The 22,453-nt window shown below is 42.2% G+C and overlaps 1 protein-coding gene across 2 annotated transcripts in view; it reads right to left on the reverse strand.

Moving 5' to 3' along the window:
* Positions 1 to 1,833: 1,833 nt before the first annotated feature.
* The window catches only part of RASSF2 (Ras association domain family member 2), a 272,671-nt gene continuing 252,051 nt past the window's right edge, over positions 1,834 to 22,453 (reverse strand). For both annotated transcript variants that reach the window (XM_078666637.1, XM_078666638.1), the window contains 4 exons: positions 17,942 to 17,993; positions 11,008 to 11,129; positions 7,989 to 8,086; positions 1,834 to 7,335 (listed from right to left, as the gene is read on the reverse strand). In XM_078666637.1, coding sequence (XP_078522763.1) covers positions 7,266 to 7,335; positions 7,989 to 8,086; positions 11,008 to 11,129; positions 17,942 to 17,993 — 342 coding nt within the window. In that variant the 3' untranslated portion in view covers positions 1,834 to 7,265. The remainder of the gene's footprint in view (positions 7,336 to 7,988; positions 8,087 to 11,007; positions 11,130 to 17,941; positions 17,994 to 22,453) is intronic.

The raw sequence follows: 22,453 nt of genomic DNA on the forward strand, positions 1-22,453 counted from the left end.
TTGAACCAACAAGGTGGTTGGTTCTTGTGCTGCACCCCTCTCTCTCAAGAGGGTCTGGGGGGGGCAGACCCCTGAGGTCACCCCCCACATGGCAGATTGGGAGGATGGTGCATTCTAGAACTACCATTTTGTGTTGCGCTACATGTGTAGCTTAATGTAGCCCAAAATAATTTAAGCGTCCTTGTTGGGCCCCCCGACACCATTTTAGGTTTGGTGACCTGGTGGCAGGGAGATAGGTGCAAAGTTTTCCCTGCCCTCCTTAGCTCTAGTATTTGGGGTGTGCTTATTGGGGGCCAGTTCTTGAGACCAGTGCGCAGGGTTTTTTGTTATGTATGCTGTTGCTTGGAAGAGGTCCTTAGCGGTGGCATGGAAAGATGGCCAGTTGTCAGAAGTTTGGTTGGCATTGCCAGTTGCTGAACCATGTGCAAAGGGAGGGTAGACAGGTAGTTCAAGGATCATTTTAGGACATCTGGCGGCTTACAGGTTAATACATGCAGTCGTAGGCTGTAGGGGAACTAGAAAGTTAAAAATGCTGAAATGTACTACAGTTAAATTCAATAGCTGCACGGTGGGCATATGGGGGCCAGTGAGGGTGGGGTTATTGGTTAGTTCAATTTGATGTATAGTTTAGTTTTGTAAGGCTGTTTGACAGGTAATGGTGTGATGTGCACCTGTTTCAATAAAGCGGCCTTTTTCACACAAGGTGGTCAGTTCTTGTGCTGCGCCCTCTCTCCCAAGGCAATCCAACTGTTATGCCCAATCACTTTCAAATGTCACCAGCCACCACTGTAGCTACATAAAGAAAGACAGCAGTATTCATGGAGCAGCTGCACGTGGGAACAACCGGAGCCCAAGCACCCTCTAACAAGACAATAATCAGCACCAGACAACCATAAGTGTTACAGCAAGGATGGTAGCACCGCCGCTCACCACCATTTAGTAAATCTAAATTTGTAAAGCCTGCACGACAGCGGCCGGCTTTCCAAAGACTGTTACCAGGGCCGAACTGGGAACAAGACCGGCCCCGGCAAAGTGCTCGGCCGGCCCCCCCCAGCCCCCAAGGGGGGGTTGTGGGTGAGACCGCACTCTTTGCCAGGGCCAGTTTTCGGTCGATTTTGTTACAGGGCCGTTTTTCAGCAATGCTCCAAAAATGGCCCTGTAACAAAAACCGCCCCCACCCTTGCGGCGCACCGGGGGATTGCCCGGTGCCCTCAACGGCCAGTCCGGGCCTGACTGTTACACGTGAGCTGAGCCATTTTCTTCTTGTACCGCACTGGAAAAATCAAACCAAGCTCAAGGAAAATTTACACTGGTAAAGAAATGCCTACCTGAAACGACATGCAAATGTTCTACAAGGAAGTTTCACTGCAACCTCCCACAGCCTTAACAGCATACGGGGCACAAACAAAAAAACAGCAATCGGTTTGGGTGAGGGAGGTATTTTTGGGATGTCTTTGACCTGTAATAGTCAGCGAAGATAGCTTAACAGTGGACTCTGTAGAGTGAATGGTCACCTTCACTGCAATGGTAATGAATGGGACGAGGACGGAAAAAGAGGAGGTAATGTATGATATATCAGTAGTTAGCCAAGGACTCACAGTTATATTGCAAAAGTAGCACTGCTGCAGGATACATCCATCCGTAGAACAAGCCTTATCTTTAGAGCAACTGAATGTTAAAATAACTCAGTGCTAAAACAAGAGGCATATAAACGTGTGCTTGTTCTTTTCTTCAAATAACCAAAGAATACAATAAGTACTGTTCTGTCTCATCTGCAACAATCACTGCTAAATATAACTCTGAATAAAAATAAACGCTGTCTCACAAAATAGGTTGAAATTGTGCTTGCAAAGTGCTTTATTCAATAAAATGTATGTGCTTCAGAGCGTGCACCGAAACGGATACACAAATATGGGGTTTTATGTGTCATATTCAAACAATTGTCACATTAAACTTCAGAGGGAAAGCAATATTACACAAATACCTTTAAAAACAAACGCTTATGGAAATCTGTGCACAGCTGGGTACCTTTGAAACCTGTGCATGAGTCATGTATGTTATGAGCAATGAGGTTAAAAATAAAATGTACTGAACACTTCTGATAGGAGTATTCTTCAGCCCAGGTACTTCCGCAGCCAGTTTCTTTGAAATTGGAAGCTCAGAGGTGCCTTTTCTATGGCTACAATAGAGGTTTTGCAGAATGCATGGACATCAGACTTTACCCTCAAAAAAGGTTGAACGAAAAGTCAGGAAAGTTATCTTTAAGCTGGTTTATGTGCCTAATTACACGAGCTCTCCTATTACAAATGTACTGGAACTTGTCCTACTCAGGCCCTCATGAAATTACACGTGGTAATCCTGATTCAGAAACAAATAAGAGTTACGCCTTAATCAGTATTAAAAGACGTGAGGAAATATCCCTTAGTCCCAGCAGTGGTTCCTGCAAAATATTTCCAGGCTCAACCATGCAAAACGAGTGCAGAAAAAAACTTAATATTGGGAGGATTGCATTTGCAACGGTGGAAAATAAGTTATCACATTATCCTCCATCAAAGGCTGCGAAACCTGGATTGGGGAGTAGATACCACAGTAGAGAAAACCCAACCCTGTGGTATCGCAATTTCCCTGGGATTCCCATGGGTTCTATAATGAGGGCTAGGGTGGTGGAGACTGAAGTTTTGACGTAAGGCACTTTTCATTAAAGAACCACAGACCCAAGACTGCATCCCTATATGTCACAATATTGTGTAGACCACTGCGTACTCACTTCCTTGGCTCCACCGAATACCAAGACCTTGTCATGTACAGCGAGGGAATGGAAGGTGAGTGCTGTGAATGGAGGAGTGTCCAAAGAGCAAGAATGCCAACATAACCACTTGTTGCTTACTCTTAAGTAAAGAATTTCTTCCCATATACAAACTGCATCAACATAGACCCTCGAAGGTATCATGAAACAGGATCTCTGTTAATTCACCCACGCACTCATCCTTAAAAAACATTTTGACTGAGACATGACTTTTCTGCTTACAGCCATGGAGGTCTGCATTAGGTTTGCTGGAATGAACATGAATTCGCTTTGTGGTAGAATTCCCTTAGATTTTGTAACAGTCTACAACTCAGAGCATGCACCCAGCAACGCCTTAGAAGGTGGCAATGGGTAGTACCAAAGCATGAGAAGAATAAACAAGGAGAAATTCTCATATCCTTTGTTTTTTTTTTTAAAGTACGTAAAGTGAGAAGGCAAAAGGAATTATCTACTAGAAAAAGACCAAAAACACAAGCACAGAGCCTTGGAGGCAAATAGGAAGACCAGGGTACATCCTTCCTTCAAAGGAAAACAGGACAAATATTTTTTTCAGTCACAAAGTTCATTGAAAATGTTTCTCCTAAGCAAATAAAAAGGAGAAATAGGAAGGCAGGTCTTTCTCAGTCTTTGGCCCATAACTTGTGAACTCCCTCACACAAATTCAGGAGACAACGGAATACGTGGCTTGTCTATTAATAAATTAGATTTGGTTACTGGAATCTTACTTTGTGCCAGAGATTCTAGATGGTATGCATTATAAATAAATAAAAATAAAATAAATTCATTTTGAGAAGGTGCCATCTTAAGAAAGCCGGTGTTTTGCTAAGAGCGTCTTAGTTTGCTTCTCTGGCAGAAAGGTCATTCTTACAACAACCTCTCAAGTAATTTGCTCTTATGAGGTGTTGCATCGTGTTAGTTCTTAATAACATACATGAGGTCCATTCTAACTTAAGATCATTTAATGTGAATAGAGCCTAAAAGATCGGCATCAATAAGAAGGTCATGGAAGACCTAGACCTTGCTGTGCCATATAGGGCTCTCGGAGAAATTCACAACTACACTTGAAGACTTCACACCATCGATGCTCATGAAGAGCTGAGCTCGTCATGAGGCACGGCGCTCCGGTGCTCATGACGAGCTCAGCTCGTAATGAGCCTTGGAAAGCTCACACGCGGGGATAATTCCCCTGCTGTGCTGAGCGTTCCACGGGAACGGGTGCACCTGTGACGAGCTCAGCTCGTCATGAGCATGCGGGTGCTGTGGGCGCCCCCCCAGCACAGCGGGGGAATTACCCCCCCGCAGCGAAGGGGAATTCTGTCCTCCAGGGAAGGTATGCCAAGAAGTACATCTTCTGCTTGGACGAAGGTTCGGCGAGTTTATGTTCTTGATGGTTTCTGGCTGCCTCATGTGCCATGCCTTCCATGTTCTTCTTTCTTTCCTATCTCCAGGAGAATGGAGACTAGGAATGGAACTTTGTATCCAAGATGCTATCTTAGTTTTCCCTGGTTTGATTCTCTTATGTTGATTTGCATTAAAGCCTCATGTGTTCACAGTATTTGTGTCTCCTGATGTGTTTTTTGCAATGCCTTTGGGTCCGGTAGGTGGCACTGGCTAGGTACAGCCTGATATAATAAGGAACAGGATATGGAAGGGGACCCCGGAAGTAACGGCCTATTTACTTATGAGTAATTTTCATGTTTCCTGGGGCCATCTTCCCTGTCCCCCAATTTGGTCTTGCCTTCCAACTGGAGCGGTTTACTCGGTAACTGCTAGTGGGGACTTGGGTATTGCCATTTTTTATAGCTTTCCAGAGAGCAAAGTGGGAGTGTTTAGAGAAGGCATTAAAAAAACTTAAAAGAAGCCTGTCTTAGAGGTACATTACCTTAGAGTACAGAATGGGTGAGGAAGATGGAGCCGGGGGTAATGGAACTGACAAATTAGACTTTGGAACATCTTTTTAAAAGAAGCTTACAGTCCACATTAAGTGGCACATTATGATCCACGGTTCTAGGAGACAGATCTGAAAACGAAAGTAAATAACCATTAATCAAAATTTTACTGTTAAATGTCAAGGCTCAAAGGCAAAACTGAAATAACAATTTTATCAACTACTTCAAGCACCAATTATGAGGGATGGTCCGAAAAATAAAAGAAAAAGCAAACACTCAAGGCCCTGGGAGTTTCTATTTAAAAAAAAACCTGCTGTGCTTTTACCTACCTATGACGTAATCAAGGAGAGCTAATATCTACACGGCTTAACTTCAAACAAAATACCTCAAATGTCCACTTAGTTGTAAGCTCATGGCGGAGGAAACCAGTTCTCTAAGTGACTGATGGCAAAAGAAACTCCATTCCACGTTTTTGATTGCAAGATACATATGCCCCACAACATATCAGTAGGGGCAACCTTCTTGGAAATACGACATTATATTCAGAGATCAGACAATATTTCACAGTACTTGCTAAATTCTGCATTGTAAATGTTTTGTACGGAACCCAGCAACATAAACGATCTGTGGATGAACGTCATTGAGCATTCGTCTTCCAAGCGGAACTCCCACACTTAAAAAAGTACATTTATCTTAGAAAACCTTGCTAACGGGCAGCAGCAAATTTGTGGAAGCCATACATAATTTCTGTTAAATGAAAAAATGGCAAATGAAGTAATTAATCTGGTCATCTATGTATAAAAAAAAAAACATGTTGTAAGACGTTGGGTGCATTTTCATCAAGGCTGTACCAGCTGAGTTGAGGCAAGTTCGTAAGTTTACAAAAGTTGTGGCATTTAAGTTTTCAACAATAAATATTTGTTGGGGCATTTTTTCGTCTAATTGATGTTGTTGCAGTGTAACTCGAGTACAATTCTCCAGCAAAAGGTGTGTGGAGGGAAGAAGGGGGGATTAACATATAATCATAGCTGGAATGTTACCACTCAACACCTGTCCTCGGCGCATGGAATGTACGTTAATTTCACAGCATTTTGTTTGAGAGATCAAATGTGTTTCTCTACAGAGTGGAATGTGTTCTTACAGTCTCTGGGAAACTATAACACCAAAAACTACACAACTTTACAAAAAAATCTTATCAGCATCTTTCTAATAAGACTTGCATGGAGATGCCGCTCTTATACATTTAGCTTTTTGGAAGCATCTGCCCACCCTTTACAGTTTCATTTTTTTGCGTGGATCATGAAAGTATAAACCAGCCTTTCATGCCATGGTGTTTGGAATAATCTGACATAGTGTATGTACCAGAAGATAGTGCAATAAACCATTCCTTTTACTGCCTTTGGGAAAGTGAAGTAGGGATGAGCTCAAACTACCTGCTCACTCATATATCATATTTGTCTTATGTAACATCCTGGTGTACAATACACACAATGCCTAAAATAAATGATTTAAACTTACTTCTATGCTAGATCTTTTTTTACATCGAAAATAACACTTTAAATGTTGCATTTAATTTGTTTCACGGTTGGGTTTATAACTACATTAGGCCAGAAGGGATCCTGCAGGTAAGAGGGTGCAAGGTGGTAGTAGGTGAATATTACCACACCGTCGATCACCTGATAAATAGTCCGTCCGGCCGGTAGGGCTGGAATACATTGTAATGTCAAGCAGTTCATGGCTCTCACATTGAGGTTTTGTGCATGTGAATACTGTTGTGACCCCACGCTCCCGTTAGCATTTGGGGGGATAGCTGCTGGAAGTGTAGGAGAACCCTCTCAACCCTTCACCCCAGCATCAGATGCAATAATGTTTAGGTGAAATCTGCACATGGGCAGGGACTGCTGACTAAGGACTGAGGTGCAAGTTTTTTTTTTCAAGCCTCAGATCTTTCTCCATTTCTCTGAACGACGGGCATTGCCTCCATGTTACAGGTAATTTTCAACAGCTCTGCAAGCTTTTGAACGCAAAGACTGACAAAAAGTTAGGGGTGGACTGTAGCATATAGCAAAACTGTTCCACAGTCCATCTGCTCTCCAGGACAAGCATGGCTGGGGCATATCTGACTTAAGCCAAGGTCTATCATGTGACTGACCCCAGCACCACCTACCACACGGAATTGCTTCACCCTGACCACTTAACTGATGCACATATGAGTTTCTTCTCCGCCTCACAAACGCATTTCAGGGGGGTGAGAGGTACAGCCGGGAATGTGGAACACCTGGAACAGAACAAAATAAATATCCGGTGGCCCATTTCAGAACAGCAGTGCCCCCAATGCTTGGAAGTGGCAAGGACTCAACTTGCTTCAGTCTGCAGACCATACAGTTTTCTCTTTCATATCATGAGTCAGAGAAAAGCTCAAAAGCTGTCTTCCCACAGAACCAGTGGCCATGTCAAGTCACTGCTTTTTCTTCTTTGTTCACTGTGCTTTGTGGCTGTTTCCAGGAAAACAAGTGCATAGACTCGTGCAGCTTTCTCCAGGTGCTGGGGGATCCCAGCGTAAAGTGGTGCTACATGCTTGTGGGGAAGTCTCCGATTTCCTGCAACCGCTGCTCAATGGTCAGTCGCAGGATGGAGTACCTGCAGAGAGAAACCAAGACATTCAGGGACCGGTACAAAGACAGACCATACAAGACGCCGACTTCAGATCATATCCCAGTAGCAATAATTAGTGCAAAACAAGTTGGTAGTGTGAGACTGGTACGTGGCGGCAATAATTTCAGTAGAATATGTGATCAGCCCTGTAATGGATCTCAGAAACAATTTGTACAGAATGAGTTGGCAGCAGTGCTCACTTAATTGCCTGAACCTGCACTTATGGCAGCTGATACATGGTGGCGCTGTTTGTGTAATTTACAGATGAGCAGAAAACTGTTTTTCATTCAATATACATTATCAACAACTAATACTCGCCACCTAAGCCATTCTTAAAGCATTGGCGGCCTTGAAAAGTCTGAATTGTCACACTTCAGTGTGATGGTTAGTAGTTGTGCAAGTAGAGTGGCAATGTGTGGTGCGAACTGCAGAGGCCTCCTGACCTGGGCTCCGGCACTTATTTTATTTACAAATTAAGCACTGGTTGCCATCTTGAGAAAGGTACTGGTAATACGAATTTACAACAATGTGGTAGGGAGGTCATGTGTGTGAAGGGAAAGCATATACAAAAATCCTAAAAAAATAAATCAGGGAAATAGATTTGCACTGCTAGTGCGTTTTTACTGGTAATGACTTACTTTCGGACAAGCTTGGTCACCTCCCGGTCTTCCTCTTCCTTCAGCTTCTGAATAAAGCTGGTCAATACTGGCATTTCAAATTTAATGTACTGTGCCACCTGCAAAAAGAAAAAATACAGTTTTCAACTTTGTGAACTTTGTTTTTGGTAAAAATAACTCAGCATGACGAGCATAAGCTGCAGACAACAATCTACTTAGCAACTTCACATACAATCCTTCCTAATTTCAGGAAGTGTCACTCTTTTGCACATTATTACCTCCTACTATTTTAGGGCAATCAGAAAATATTTCAGATTATTGTCTCTGGTATGTGTGTATGTTTGCATACACATGTAGGTGTAGCCCCCAAACCATTCTACAAAGCGTTACCATTGTTAGGGACACAAGTATTATGTTATCTTCTCTGCTTTGACAGGACAGTGCTTCTACCATCTCGCATATTCTAGTCTTTGGTTCTGGATAAATTAATGAATTCCTTTTAAATTGATATTGAGAGGGTTGCTACAACCAAATATATCCTACATGTGATTCTGATGAAGACTAACTTAGATTGGCGTGTAGAGAGGAAACGTTGTCAACAGCATCCTTTTGTGGACTACCAGTAACATTGCTTTCAAATGCTGTGAAAATAGAAGTTTCATTTTCAGCCTGTTCTCAATTATATTCATTAGGCAAGGCAGCAAAAAAGCCTTTCTTATCCTTTTAATGTCTCATTTACTATATTTGCACTGTAAATCTATTGGACACGTGTCACTCAATTGAACACCAACATATTGTCACAATGTTATATCTTTTAGCACCCTTACCATGTACATTATTGCATACATTAGCTATTGTATAAAATAATATTTCATATTACGAGTGAAGGAATCAGATCTTTTTCTGTGATATTGAAAATAATTACTAATTTTATAGAGGAAAATATTTGTTTCCCTCTAATTTAATAAATATGTTACATAACTATTCCTAAATTTACATGGAATAACAGCATACTTTGAATCTGTGTAGCGTTTAATCTTACAGGACACTTCTTTTGCATAACCACTAGGATTATGCAGCGAAGGGGGGACAAATTATGCAACTTCGTTATCTATATTTTAAAAAAATATATATATAGCGGAACATTCTCTGGCAGTATTATTTTGAGCCATCAGAGCTAGAATCAACATTTTTTGTGGAAATCTGCAAAGTATGCTACAGATTGTGTGGAAAGTGTGGTAAAGACCCGATTGTGCAGTTAACTCCACAAAATAGTATTATTTCACTGTCCCTAACCTTCGTCCATTAAAGGTCAACAAAACACAAAGGGCCCGATGTAGGTAATTCCCATTTACCGACTCTTAAATACCGACTCATACCGAATCGGTATTTAAGAGTCGGTAAATAGGAAGGTGGCAGATGTAGGTAAAAAAATACAGATTCTGTAAGAGTCGGTATTTACCGATTCTGTAAATACCGAATCTGTATTTCCTATTGATTCCTATGGGCCTTGAAGCCCATAGGAATCAATGGGAAATACAGATTTGGTATTTACAGAATCGGTAAATACCGAATCCAGGCAGGGGGAACGGGGTGTCACTTTGACACCCTGTAGCACCCCAAATGCAGGCTTGTGTGCCATGTGGCATGTCTGTGTGTCACATGGCATAGGTGTACATGCACAGATGTGCATGTAGACTGGAATTCGGTATTTTACCACCCAATAGGATTGGGTGGTAAAATAAGAAATCCTAAGGGCCTGTGGCACTGCAAACTGTGCCACCTACATATGGATTTACAGAATCGGTATGTTTATCGATTCGGAAAAATACCGAAGTGGTAAATTTACCGAATCGGTAAATATACAGATTCTGTAAATTCCGACCCACCTTCATCTAAATAGCCAAATACCGGTCGGTAACGGCTGAAATCGGCCGTTACCGACCGGTATTTGGCTACCTACATCTGGCCCCAAAAATCCTAATTCCAATCAGTGGGTCATCTTTAGCTGCACTTTGAAGAAATGTATTTGTGTTATTTAGTTTGTCTTTGCACCCCCCCCCCCCCAAACACACACCCAAAAAGGCATCTGATGGCCAGAGTACGCTCACTCTGAACCTTATGCCCTTTTCGTTTTTATTTTTCCTCGGTAATGGCAGGTGCAACAGAAATTTTTATGTGATGGCCAGCCAATCGGAGCACAGTGGACGTATCGGAAAATCCTCAATGGCCAATGAAAGAAAAAAATCAGTTTTACAATTGTGGGCTTTTGTTTTTTTGTTGGAGTTGAAGAACTGCAAATTAACAATCCAGGTGTCTCTAACTTTTTAATCCTTACTAACCAACTGAACAGATTTTTGTAATGCTCTTTTCTCAAACCCTACAGAACGGATTTACAGCAAAACCAAGGTGTATTTCAAGTCACATTTGGTGTAATTCCATTTCGCACTTTTTTCAGAAGTGACAGTCAAGAATCCAACGGGAGTTACATTGGGGAATGTCACTTTTCTGACACCCTCGTCCCCTTTTTACTCCCCTCCATGAAGGATTTGCACATAACTTGCTCCACTGAACCCACAACTTAGTTCTACTCTAAAGCCACAGAGGATTAGTACTCCCTGGAGATTCCCCTTTTAGAAATGGTTTGAATTTTCCTTTGTGGTGGTCTTCTGCTAAAGCTAGGAATGGTATTGTTAGCGAGGTCATGTGTGGGGGAGGAATGGAGGAGATGACACCTCATTTATCATATCATATGTATTGGATACAATATCCATTCGTTTTGTTGTAGCTTAATTCCTCAAATAGCATTTAAGAAGGAATAAACATATTATAGAATTAGGCTCACTTAAATCCTGTACGTGTACTTTCAAATACAGACGAATACATATGTTGATGATTCAAAGCCAGTACATGTTTCGCCCTATAAAGCTCATCCGAGCCTTCTGCAGTCTTAGCTCCATTCAGATTAAGAATCCACTCATGCCGAGGGCCTGAATCTTGTCTGTGCTGCTTTTGCAGGTAGTCTTAGAACCCCACTTACATCATAGGTGACTTCTTCCACTTGGTCTTTCTCCATTAGAAACACCCTTGAGACCTGTTCACACGGGCCCTGCAGGACACGGGCGATGAGGGGGTAGTCTGAATCCCTCAGCTTCTGCTTCTCTGCAAGAGAACACACAAATAACACAGGCTGAGGCAGTGAGAACGTACAACCTCACAGTGCGCAATCAACTCAGTGATTCTTCAGCACCAGTGCCTATCCACCAACAATGAACAACAGAATGGGAGATTACCTTAATGGGGTTTAGGATAAAGGAGGTTCAAATGGTCCAGGTAAGTGTAGAGACGTAATGATAATAATAGTTACAATTTAAGCAGTGCAGACAGCAAAAGTGAGTCAACCCACGGAACTATCTTATCAAAAGACCTTAAGAGAAACCAGAGGATTGTTTAACAGCTCAATATAGAATAGAATAGAAGCGATAGTGTATTCTGTGCTTCCGCTGCCACCTGCCGTTTACTTAAAGATAGCACCAGATTTTAATTTATGTACATCAACTTTCCACAGCAAATCAGCACCAAGTAACTATTTTGTTTAAAAAACAGCTGTTCTACAAATTATTTAAAATTCACAGTGTTGTTACCCCGCAGAAGAACATTCAAAGTTACTTTTTACAGTCGTTTTTATACAATCTTGCTTAGAAAGTTCTAGTCTATTACACGTACTACGATACTCCTTTTTCATTAAAATTGGATACGAAGGAGAACACAAATCTCTACACTAGAATTGTATAAAGTGTACATTATTACTACAACACAGTGCATATAATGCTTCAAAATGCAAAATGGTATCCCCTTTGTCTGGAATAACTGTGTAGGCGAGATCCCACCCATTAAAATTACATCGCTGAAAGCTGGAATTTTAAAGTCCATAATTAATATAGTAAAAGTAAAGGTAATTTCAAAGCACTGCTGACTAAAAAGGGTTGAACTGTTAATGGTGACCCGGAAAAATTCAATTGTCAATTTCATCACATCATTACTTAGAAATATACAAATATATTAAAATACAATGTATTACATGAAAATAAATAAAATAAGATCACAGGTGCATTATAATGCATAAAAGTGCTACTTTTTATGTAGCATTACCTGTGTTGCCCAAAACCAAGTTATTATTTAAAGTGGATCTTCTATGACCAATTATCCGAGCCAAGTGTTTACCTCAGTGTTTTTGAATATAGTGTTTTGAATAGTGTGTTCCTTGTTTCGTTTCTGGCAGTTTAAACTTGCCCTCATAAAATAACAAAAAGGCCTAAAATGATCCATTGGCAGCTTGTGAGGATTGATTATGGTTTATTAGAACCATTTTTAATTTGGGGAAGCTTACAGCACTTAATAAAGTTACTTTGAGCCAGTAAGCTTCACCTATTTAACGGTGAGAATTTTCTGCTTATGTTATGTTACATTATGTTATAAATGGATTTATAGCGCGCATTGTTAGTCAAGACTATCCTGGCGCGTGGAAGAAAAAAATGACAGAAAGAGCTGAGGAACTAAACTACTTGTTGAAACAGATGAGTTTTGAGAAGTTTTTTGAAGATGGCCAATTCAGTCGTATGTCTTAATAGGTCTGGTAGGTCATTCCACATGGTGGCAGCTCTAACAGCCAGAGACTGACCACCTAGACATGATTTCCTAAACCTGGGGACCACCAGACGTCTAAGGGCCGCCGAGTGGAGATGGAGCGTCGGCTGATAGAGCGTAAATCTGGCCCTCAGATAAGATGGACAAGGGCCATGAAGGGCTTTGTGAAACAGGACCAATGCCTTGAAACGCACTCTTTGAGCCACCGGGAGCCAATGAAGATCGCTAAGCTGTTTGCGGACACTTAGTCTCCTGGGGATGTCAAAGAGGAGCCGAACAGCCGCATTTTGAACCACTTGAAGTTTGCCGAGGAGAAAGCCAGGAGAGCCGATGTAGAGGGCATTGGCGTAGTCCAAGCGCGAGAGTATAAGCGCCCTGGCAACTGTCTCCTTGGCAGCTTGGGGCAGAAGGGGGAAGAACTTCCTTAGGGTTGTTAGGGTACCGAAGCATGATCCCGCCAATCTTGTGATTTGCTCGTGGAAGCACACGTCAGCCCCAAACCAAATCCCTAGGTTCTTAGCTATCCCACAGTCGCCCTTGGGACAGGGGGATCCTTTGGGCCAAAGTGCTTCTTTAAAGGCCACCGGGAATTGGCCATAGAGGAGTATTTCGGATTTATCCTCGTTGCATTTGACGCTGGCCTGGGCAAGCCAGGCAAATACTGAGGACAGACAATATTGGGCTTCATCAGTGCGTAGGTCACTGCCTTTCCAGGTGAAGAGGAGTTGGGTGTCATCGGCGTAAGCCATAATTTTGGCACCCAATCTTCTGCTAGGTAGATAAGGGGGGTCAGATAAACATTAAGAAGCAAGGGGCTCAAAGTCGACCCCTGCGGGACCCCTGTTTCTACTTTGTTATCTGATGAGTGGAAGGGCGGCATCCACACTTGCTGGAAACGGTCTTTAAGAAATTATTCGACCCAGCTTAGAGCAGTGCCCGTGATGCCTTATATTCTCACGGGGTTCAATGGGCACTACTCATAATAGCGTGCACAGATAGTTCATTCACATGTAGGTTTTTCTATTCTGTTTTCCTTGATTTCATGGGTTGAGATTTCTTTATGACAACACACACATTTGTTTCTTTTTGAGAGAAAGTAACCGATGATGATAAGCAGGCTTGCTGGTGAGTACCTGCCAGCAGCCCCCTTGGTGTTTCGACCGTGAGGTGCTTTCTCTCTTTCCCACACTTTTTTCAGTTTATGGGTGGGTCTTTGATGGTATGTTATTTTATTTTAAATTGAGACACACCACAACACTTGGATAAAATAAGTATGAGAGGGAGTTACAATAGTTTATGAGACCCCTCCTGTGTTGGAAGTAAAGAATTTGGTGTGATCATATTGGTCAGGCCTTATTGTGGTTTATAATAGCTTGCAGCCACAGCCTGTTACAAAATGAAGAAGTAAATACATATTTTTATTTGGGCTGTCACGCGGGAAAAATACCCTAGAGAATGGTGAGGGTGATGGGAGCTTTGTTTTGGCTGAATTTTCTCTGCCCTAGCCAAGTTCAAACAAAAATATTTTCTAAACCGACCATGGTGCGAAAAGCGAATAAATCTTTCTTGGGCTTCCACTCCATACTGATGAAAGCAACTGCAGAAGGGGATGCTGAGGAGTAAATATTAATGAGGTCCACCCATTTGCAATTCCTTCACGTTCATTGCACACTGCAAAACGAATTCCATACATTCTGCCTGTTAACTACCCTGCTCACTGCATTCTTAAACAACATTCTGTAGTATCTGGCATCTAAAACAACAATACTATCTAATACTTGAAAGAAGACCTGGCATATCAGTGTTTTAGATGGGCCGGTACCCACTGGTACTGAGTACCGGCACTTTTTAATTTTCTTCTATGAGTAACAGACAAGGAGAGTATTGGTACTCATAGGGGCCCAGCATCAGCCCATATAAAGTTCTGCTCAACAATGTCTATTCAAACCATCGCAGTCGGCACCATCATTAAATTTTAATATACACATTCCCCCAACCCAAGAACCCTGTGTCTTTTGAGTGGCTAACCCCTATGGAAGAGTAGCATCGGCAAAAGGAAATATAAATGATAATAACTTTTAGTTATTATCATTTTATGTTTCCTTTGCGGGTGGGCGGAGCTGCTCTGCTCACGGAGCAGGGCAGGGGCGGAGTGGTTTGCCCACTCCTAAGTGCGCAATGACTGTTTGGTCAGCCCTCTTGAGCCGCCCAAACCGGTCATGCGCACTTTCCCCGTTCTCCATGCAGGCTGCATTACAGCCTGCGTGGAGAACAAGCTCAGGCCCCCATTCACAGGTTGAGCGTCGAACCAGGACGCTCAAAACCAATCACTACGCTGTAATGCAATGTTGTGATTGGTCAGGAGAGCCTGGCTATTCTTCCTGGCTTCCTTTCCCACAAGAGCAGGAGCAAGGAGCAGAAACACTAGAGCCGGCGGTAAGTTAAGTGAATAATAACTTTTTTTATTTGTTTTACACTGTTCAACTGCCCACGCGCCCCCCTGGTACCCTCACATGTGCGCGCCGCGCCACCTTTAAGTCATGCCGGCCACCACTGTGGCTAACTGCAGCACATTTCAAATAATCAGAGAGCAGTATAAATATATAGCTAGTGTTATGATTGTGCAGCACCTGCTTCATAAATCTTGGTCTTGCAGTGCCAGCCTAACTACTATTCCAAGCACTTTCAATTGCTGGTTAGATTCAGCAGGGTTAGTCATGATGTGTTGCAGAGTCTGCCCCTGCTGTTCGGTAGCAGAGTGTCCTCATCCTCAAGCCCGGCCTGAGAGACTTAACCAGGCTCAAGTTAGCTGGCTGAAGAACCTCGTTCCGGCCTGACTACACAGCTCCAGGACTCTCAATCAAACCCACGAGGAGTCAAAGATTAACAACGCAGTCAACTTCTGGAAAACTAAGGCCCAGAGCCAGTAAAGAGGCACACTTTCTTAATTGGAAGAATGCTGCCTGTAATCAGCAAGAACAGACAGACTCTAATTCTGTCAACAAGAACAACTGCAGCTAACTCTGTAGATGTGTATTTGCGTGCAGAAAAGAGAGCATGTTTAAGGGTATGTGTGAGACAAAGTAAAATAAAAAAAAATGTGAATGCAAGCATGACTGGGAAAGAAAAGGAGGATAGTGTAAGCGTTTGTGTGCGTAAGTGACAGAATGTTTGAAAGGGGAGTTCAAACAAGTAAAGAGCAGTGGTCAAAGTGGGAGGGATCGGAACAGCACGACATGCACATACTTTTTTAATTGTAAGGAAAACAGTTACCCTACTTTCTGTGAAAAGATAACCATCCCGGGACAGTTAATTCCGAGAGTTGAAATGCTTCAGCTGAAGTGTAAGGCATGGAGTCTCCTGTGCTGTGAAACCGACTGAGGGGCAGAAAGCTAAACAAGCCTTCTTGCTAGGGTGCCTGTTGCCTGAAAGAAGTGCAAATGTGCACAACGGGTCGATCTGCAAATAGTAGGGGGCTCAGAAGCCAGTATTTACTTTTATTAATGGAACCACTTGACGCTTCCTGGTGAAGCAGATTTAGTCTTTTTGAGAGGTATTGGAAAGAAGTTACCAGCTGAGCTATGACGTATGTGCTTTATAAAGGGGCATAACACAGGCCCCTGCACAGAAGAGGCTGCAGGGGGTTGTTACCCTTCTAACCATTCCCCACTGCTCCAATCAGGATTCCATTTTGTGACTCTCTGGCAACAGATAGACGTCTGCAGTGCAATAACTAATAAAGGTTTCATAAAGCACTACGGTGCATTTCCTACTGATTAACTTAAGTTCCATTTATCTTACATTCAAACTGTGTGTTATTTTATATGTATTTATTTTATATGTACAGACGTGCAGGTGAAAGACCGAAAAAAGTTATAGAATAGGTTTTTTAGCCACGCCTTTATCCTCATTTGCACTGTCCACAGCATCACAGTTCCCTTACTTTTTTTAATGCACTTCGGCCACTGGTGAAGAGGTGTGTTTGAGTCTGTGTCGACGCGTATGCATTTGTGTCTGAATAAAAGATGGATGTTGTATTTGGACATGTTTGAATGAGAGAGTACACACTAGTCTTTAACATCCAGTCTCTTCCAGTCCAGTCCAGTCAAGTTACAATCTTCAGTTATTCGGCATAAGTAATAACGTGTACATTAAAAATAAGGTGTTTGCAGAAGCATTTCAGACTCCAGAAACCTTGAAGCCTGGGTGCAGAAAGTGCTTTTTAACTTTTCATGGCAGAGGAAACTGAATTGACTGCTGGAACCGTTGAGATTTTATGTGACTTTCATTAACAACATATTGTCAGCATTGTGAACAAATTGTGCGGCAGGTTTACCACAGTGGAGTCAAATGTATTTTAAAAATGGGCACTTCTGAGGCCAACACCAATTATATTAATCAGAAAGGTAGGCAATAAGTGTTGGAAATGGGAAAAAACCTTGTGATCCTATAAATTGGAACTAACAGTCTGCTGCAGAAAGTAGACAAAGTCACAAAGAGAAGAATCTGACAGTCAACTTATAAATGATTTTATTTTAAACCCAGCCCCAATTAAATTGGCAACAAGGACAAATGTGAAAGTAAGTATTCATTAGGATATTGCCATTTATTTAATTCAGGATTTTGTTGACTCTCTGGCATCATTATGGGGTTGTCAAATCACTTTCAAGAATGCCTCAATTGGCTTTGGAATCCCCATCCGAGCCCAGATACTGAATTTGTGTGTGTCTGAATATAGGGAGTCAGACATATTTTTTGCTGAGATGATTATATCTCTTCCACATCTCATCCAACAATTTTACAAACCGTGCAGATTTCTTGCATTCAAGAAACCTAACCGCGCCCCTTGCCCCACCCACTAGTCCACGCTGTATTTGGTGAGTGCCTGCACTTGTGTTTTTTCCATTTCCTGTCCTGTTTAACAATTGAGTGTCGTGGTTTTACATTTGTATGACTGGAACATGATTACTGGCATCACGGAGTCATGATCACTGGCACAAACCGACTAGATGAGCTCTCCTCTGGGTTTCAAGTATCTGGGTACTATCCCTATTCCACGAAGTGGCCTGCCGCAGAAGAAAGACACCATATACAAAGATTTTCCGTGTTACTTTTTTGTCTTTGGCCACAACTCTTAATCAAATACAAAATGTAAAGAATATTGAACATGTGTTAAAAAAATTCAAAGTACACCATAAATGTTTAAGACAAAAAAACAGAGAGACTTGTAAATAGCCCCGACATTTAATGCTTACATTAATATAATAGCACCATTGCTCATAGAAGGCAATAAAAATTATTGAAGCCCAGCACTCTTGTGTACTCACCACCACTCGTGTGAACGATGTACAGGGCGAATTCCTCTGCAGAGTTTTCAATCTGTGCAAAAGAAAACATGCGTGACTGATGCTGTCATATGGGGCAGAACCTGCGCCCGCCCAATGGGTTTTAGAGTTGCACGAGTATTACGTCATTCTAGGGGTGAAAGGACACTTTCTGTCGCTCTTGAAGGATGAAAAGAAAGCTAAAGATGGATGGAGGGATTTTAGCGACCTAGCAAGGAGTGTCCCGAGGGGAAGAACAGCAGTGCTACACAGAAGACCACTGTATCTTCCCTGCTGGAGGCGGGGTGCAAGAAAATACTGTGTGAGCTAGAACCGGAAGTTGAGCTACAGAGGGTAAACCGGTGGCATACCCTGCTGGGGGAGGCTCTTGGGCATCAAGGGATATGACAGTATTTTATATAAAAAGAGATGACACTGCAGCAAAAACACTAAGCAGGGACCTAGACAGAACTGCTGAAGGGCCATCTTAGATATTCCAGTCGAGGATAGTCTGTTGCAACGACTTAGAGGACAGCTCCTGCCCATTTGTCCTTTTTTGGGCTGAACAGTATTTTTGCCTGAGGAAACGTGCAAGTCCACTGAGTGCTCCAAGCTTTATTCGCATTCTTAGAGAATCAGGCACTGAAGGCCATATGGCGTGCCCTACCCTTTAATTGCAAAAACCTAGGGCAACTCGAATTTGACCACCAACATGACAATAGTTCATAACTGAAAGTGGGAGGACAAGGACAACATATTATAACCCAATACAAAAATATGTTTTATTAAAGCAATACAATAAATATTGATAATGAACATAACCACATGCATACTCTACTCATATCAAACATTCACTCTTACATCAGTCTGTACGGTCAGAAAAGAACATAGAAGGGCAATGTACAATAAAAAAAAACAAGAATTTGACTGTTCCTTTCTCATTTATGATACTTATTTCATCCTGAGAATCTACTTTGACTACATAAACATGGTATAATCATAAATGGCTAAAATCCGGAATCTATGCAATGGTTAAGAAGCAGATTAATTTCAACAACTCTCAGTGGCTGAAAACTGTGTAATGTCTACGCGAGTTTCGGCACAGGAGTGCCTTCATCAGGAAAAGCCACGTTACAATTTCATGATTCCACACTATACAGGAATATCTGGAGTGGAATATGGTAAAGCCCCTGAAGCACGATAATAGAGGAAATATCTGAAAAATCAAGCTGTAACAGTTGAAAATCAGTTGCTGGAAATGTACACAGGCCAGCTGATGCAGTAAATCCGTACTGGTCTACTACTGTTGAAAAAACAAGTACCCTACCCTTTACCCATAGCCAAGTGTTACTGCTGTTCCCGCAAACTATTTTACGGTGAGATGGATTGATTGTGGCAGGCGCAATAATAGGTAAAGGGCTTAAGTCTTTTTAAATGGTGGCGAAAACGTCTACTATTCCCCTGCCTTCCGGTAATATCCTCTGTGTCTACCATAGGTGGGGTTCATCAGTCTAGGCGCAACATTGCAGTCTCCTCTGAAAGGATACATCAAATGCCGCGCAAAATAGTGGTTCCTCTGCTCAGGGTAAGGCGACTCCAACTTTCATCTGACCACAGGCTGCACCTCAGAGACCCCGTAGCAGTTTCGCCCATGTGCTATGTGTCCCCAGTGACCCAGTGAAAAGCCCAAGTGTGCAGAGAGATCAGAATCATGCTGGTGAAAATACATTTTAATACCCAGATTGTGCATGGGGAAAAAAGGACGCAAAGGCAGGCACATTTTAATATCTACGGTTGCACAAACAGGCACATTTTAATATCTACGGTTGCACAGACAGGCACACTTTAATATCCAAGGTTGCAAAGACAGGTACATTTTAATATCTAAGGTTGCACAGGCAGGCACATTTTAATATCTACGGTTGCACAGACAGGCATACTTTAATATTCAAGGATGCAAAGGCAGGCACATTTAATATCTAAGGCTGCACAGGCAGGCACATTTTAATATCTACGGTTGCACAGACAGGCATACTTTAATATTCAAAGATGCAAAGGTAGGCACATTTAATATCTAAGGCTGCACAGGCAGGCACATTTTAATATCCAATGTTGTAAATGCAGTCACATTTTAATATCCAAGGTTACACTGGCAGACACATTTTAATATAAAAGGTTGCACAGGCACATCTTTTAATATCCGAGATTGCAAAGGAAAGCACATTGTAATATTCAGGATTGTGAAGGCAGACACATTTTAATATAAATGGTTGCACAGGCACATCTTTTAATATCCAAGATTGCAAAGGCAGGTCCATTTTAATATTCAGGATTGTAAAGGCAGACACATTTTAATGTCCAAGGTTGCAAGCCAGACAATTTTAATAACCAAGGTTGCACAGGCAGGCACATTTTAATATCCACATTTTGCACAGAAAACAAACGTAATACTAAGATAAATACACCCGATCTTCCAAATGAACAAGAATGGGCTATACACTGCTTAGTTTCTTTTCCTGCGAGCCATGTGACTACAGACGTTAACATCAAACTAAACCTCAGACAGAGGAATGCGAGCTCGTGCGCCAAAATCAAGCAGACAATAGATGCAGGCAAGAGAATTTTCCTTTCAGGATGTATGTGGTGCTCTTTCATTTTGAAGCATGCCTTTAAGTACATGATTCTGTTCTCCAAATTAAGGTACAAATGTTGTGTTTTCTGAGGGGGGGTGGGGGGGAGAGAGAGAGAGAGAGAGAGAGAGAGAGAGAGAGAGAGAGAGAGAGAGAGAGAGAGAGAGAGAGAGAGAGAGAGAGAGAGAGAGAGAGAATGTGCTTTACTTTGGTTTACTGGAGTTAATATTTTTGAATGACGGATGAGCACCTCTAGATGCTAATTCAGGACTTTGCGTTTGGTGCACCTGCAGGGCCCCGAGGCTTCCTGTACAATCCCCGAACGTGTGAGCCTGAATAGCCTGTTTTCCAGCCCTAAAGTGACGGGGTTTCTGTCTCGTCCTAGGTCTGAAGGCTGTGTCCCAATAGGCAAAGGCTGGTGAGAGAATCAGTAATTATTCTGCAGATGGAAATACTATTTCACTATTGTGCAGTAGTTATTTTGAACTTTTTGGGGGCTTTCGATTGTCTTTGGCAGTTTCTCAGTAGTCTCAGCTCCAACCCACTGACGTGTCCTCACTTGCATCCAAGGCCACTGAGAAACTGGGACAGAGGGCAGATATATATATATGATAGTGCACTGCATAAACTTTAATATTATGTCAGGCGCTATTATTCCCATTGAACGGGTGCTTTAAACAAGGGGGGATAAGCAAAGTTAAAGCCAAACATTTCTGTGGACAACATAAAACTCCCAAACCTACCCCGGACAATAACATTGTCCACTAATAACCATGCGGCCTTGCAACCAATGCTAAATTTGTGCCGGTGTTTAGCAGTGTTCGGCGTTAACACCAACTCCTTAAAGCCAGCACATATTTAGGACAATTCACATTACATGGTGGTGCTGGCTGTCTATTTGTATTTTTATTGATATACATAAAAAATAGAGGACTAACTGCACGTTGAAGCTAATCATACAATTGTTGGTGACCTATAATAGTCTAAATTGTCATATTGATAGTAGTGTGAAGGCTAGTACGTAGCATTGGAGCTGCATTTTGGCAGCGCTGGCAGGAGGCAGTGGTTGGGATAAGCTGCTAGTAGCGGCTCATCCGGCAAGGCGGGGAAGCGTCGCCCCACTGCTCTCAGAGCAGTGTAAAAGGACAAAATTAAATGATAATAACAGAGGATATTATCATTTTATTTTTAGTATCTTGCAGCCAGGTTAGGGTGGGGCAGGGCGGGGCTTGGCTCCAGTGGTGACTTGGTCCGACCAAACAGTCATGCACACTTAGCATGTTTTCCACCGGGCTGTAATGCCAAACCTGGGTGGAGAACATGAACAGGCTGTCAGTCTTCGTCTGAGAGTCGAACCACAGCACTCAGACCAATTACGAGGCTGCTGTCATGGTGACAGCAGTGTTGTGATTGGTTTAGGAGAGCCTGCGTGATGCAGGGAGCCAGCAGAACAGCGACGACGAAGAAGAGACTGTGGATGGTGACCGGCAATGAGCAGGTAAGTATTTTGTTTTTCTAAAAAAGCTCCCACCTCTGCCACCATTACCTACAAGCTGCCACTGCAAGCTGCAGTCGTCTCTTGAGAAATATCCTAGGGCCTGGCACTTATTATTTTGTTTTTTACAAATTAAATACCGCATATAGCATAATTTTTGAACTGTTTTAAATGTATCTTGGGTCCAGAAGGTGTTTTGACCTTCTGTGTTTTTGTGTTATAATTACTTACATGAATTATGTGGTCTGTGTGTAAAAAAAAACCTATTAAATTAATCAAGTTTGAATGGAAATTGAGTTTGCCAGTAATTAAGTCTGTCGGATATTAACTCTGTCCCAATCTCGCTACCACCTGGGTGAGTCTAAGGGTACAAACAGTCACGGCCGGCAT

Source organism: Lissotriton helveticus, chromosome 11 (genome assembly GCF_964261635.1).
Source record: "Lissotriton helveticus chromosome 11, aLisHel1.1, whole genome shotgun sequence".
Classification (NCBI taxonomy): domain Eukaryota; kingdom Metazoa; phylum Chordata; class Amphibia; order Caudata; family Salamandridae; genus Lissotriton; species Lissotriton helveticus.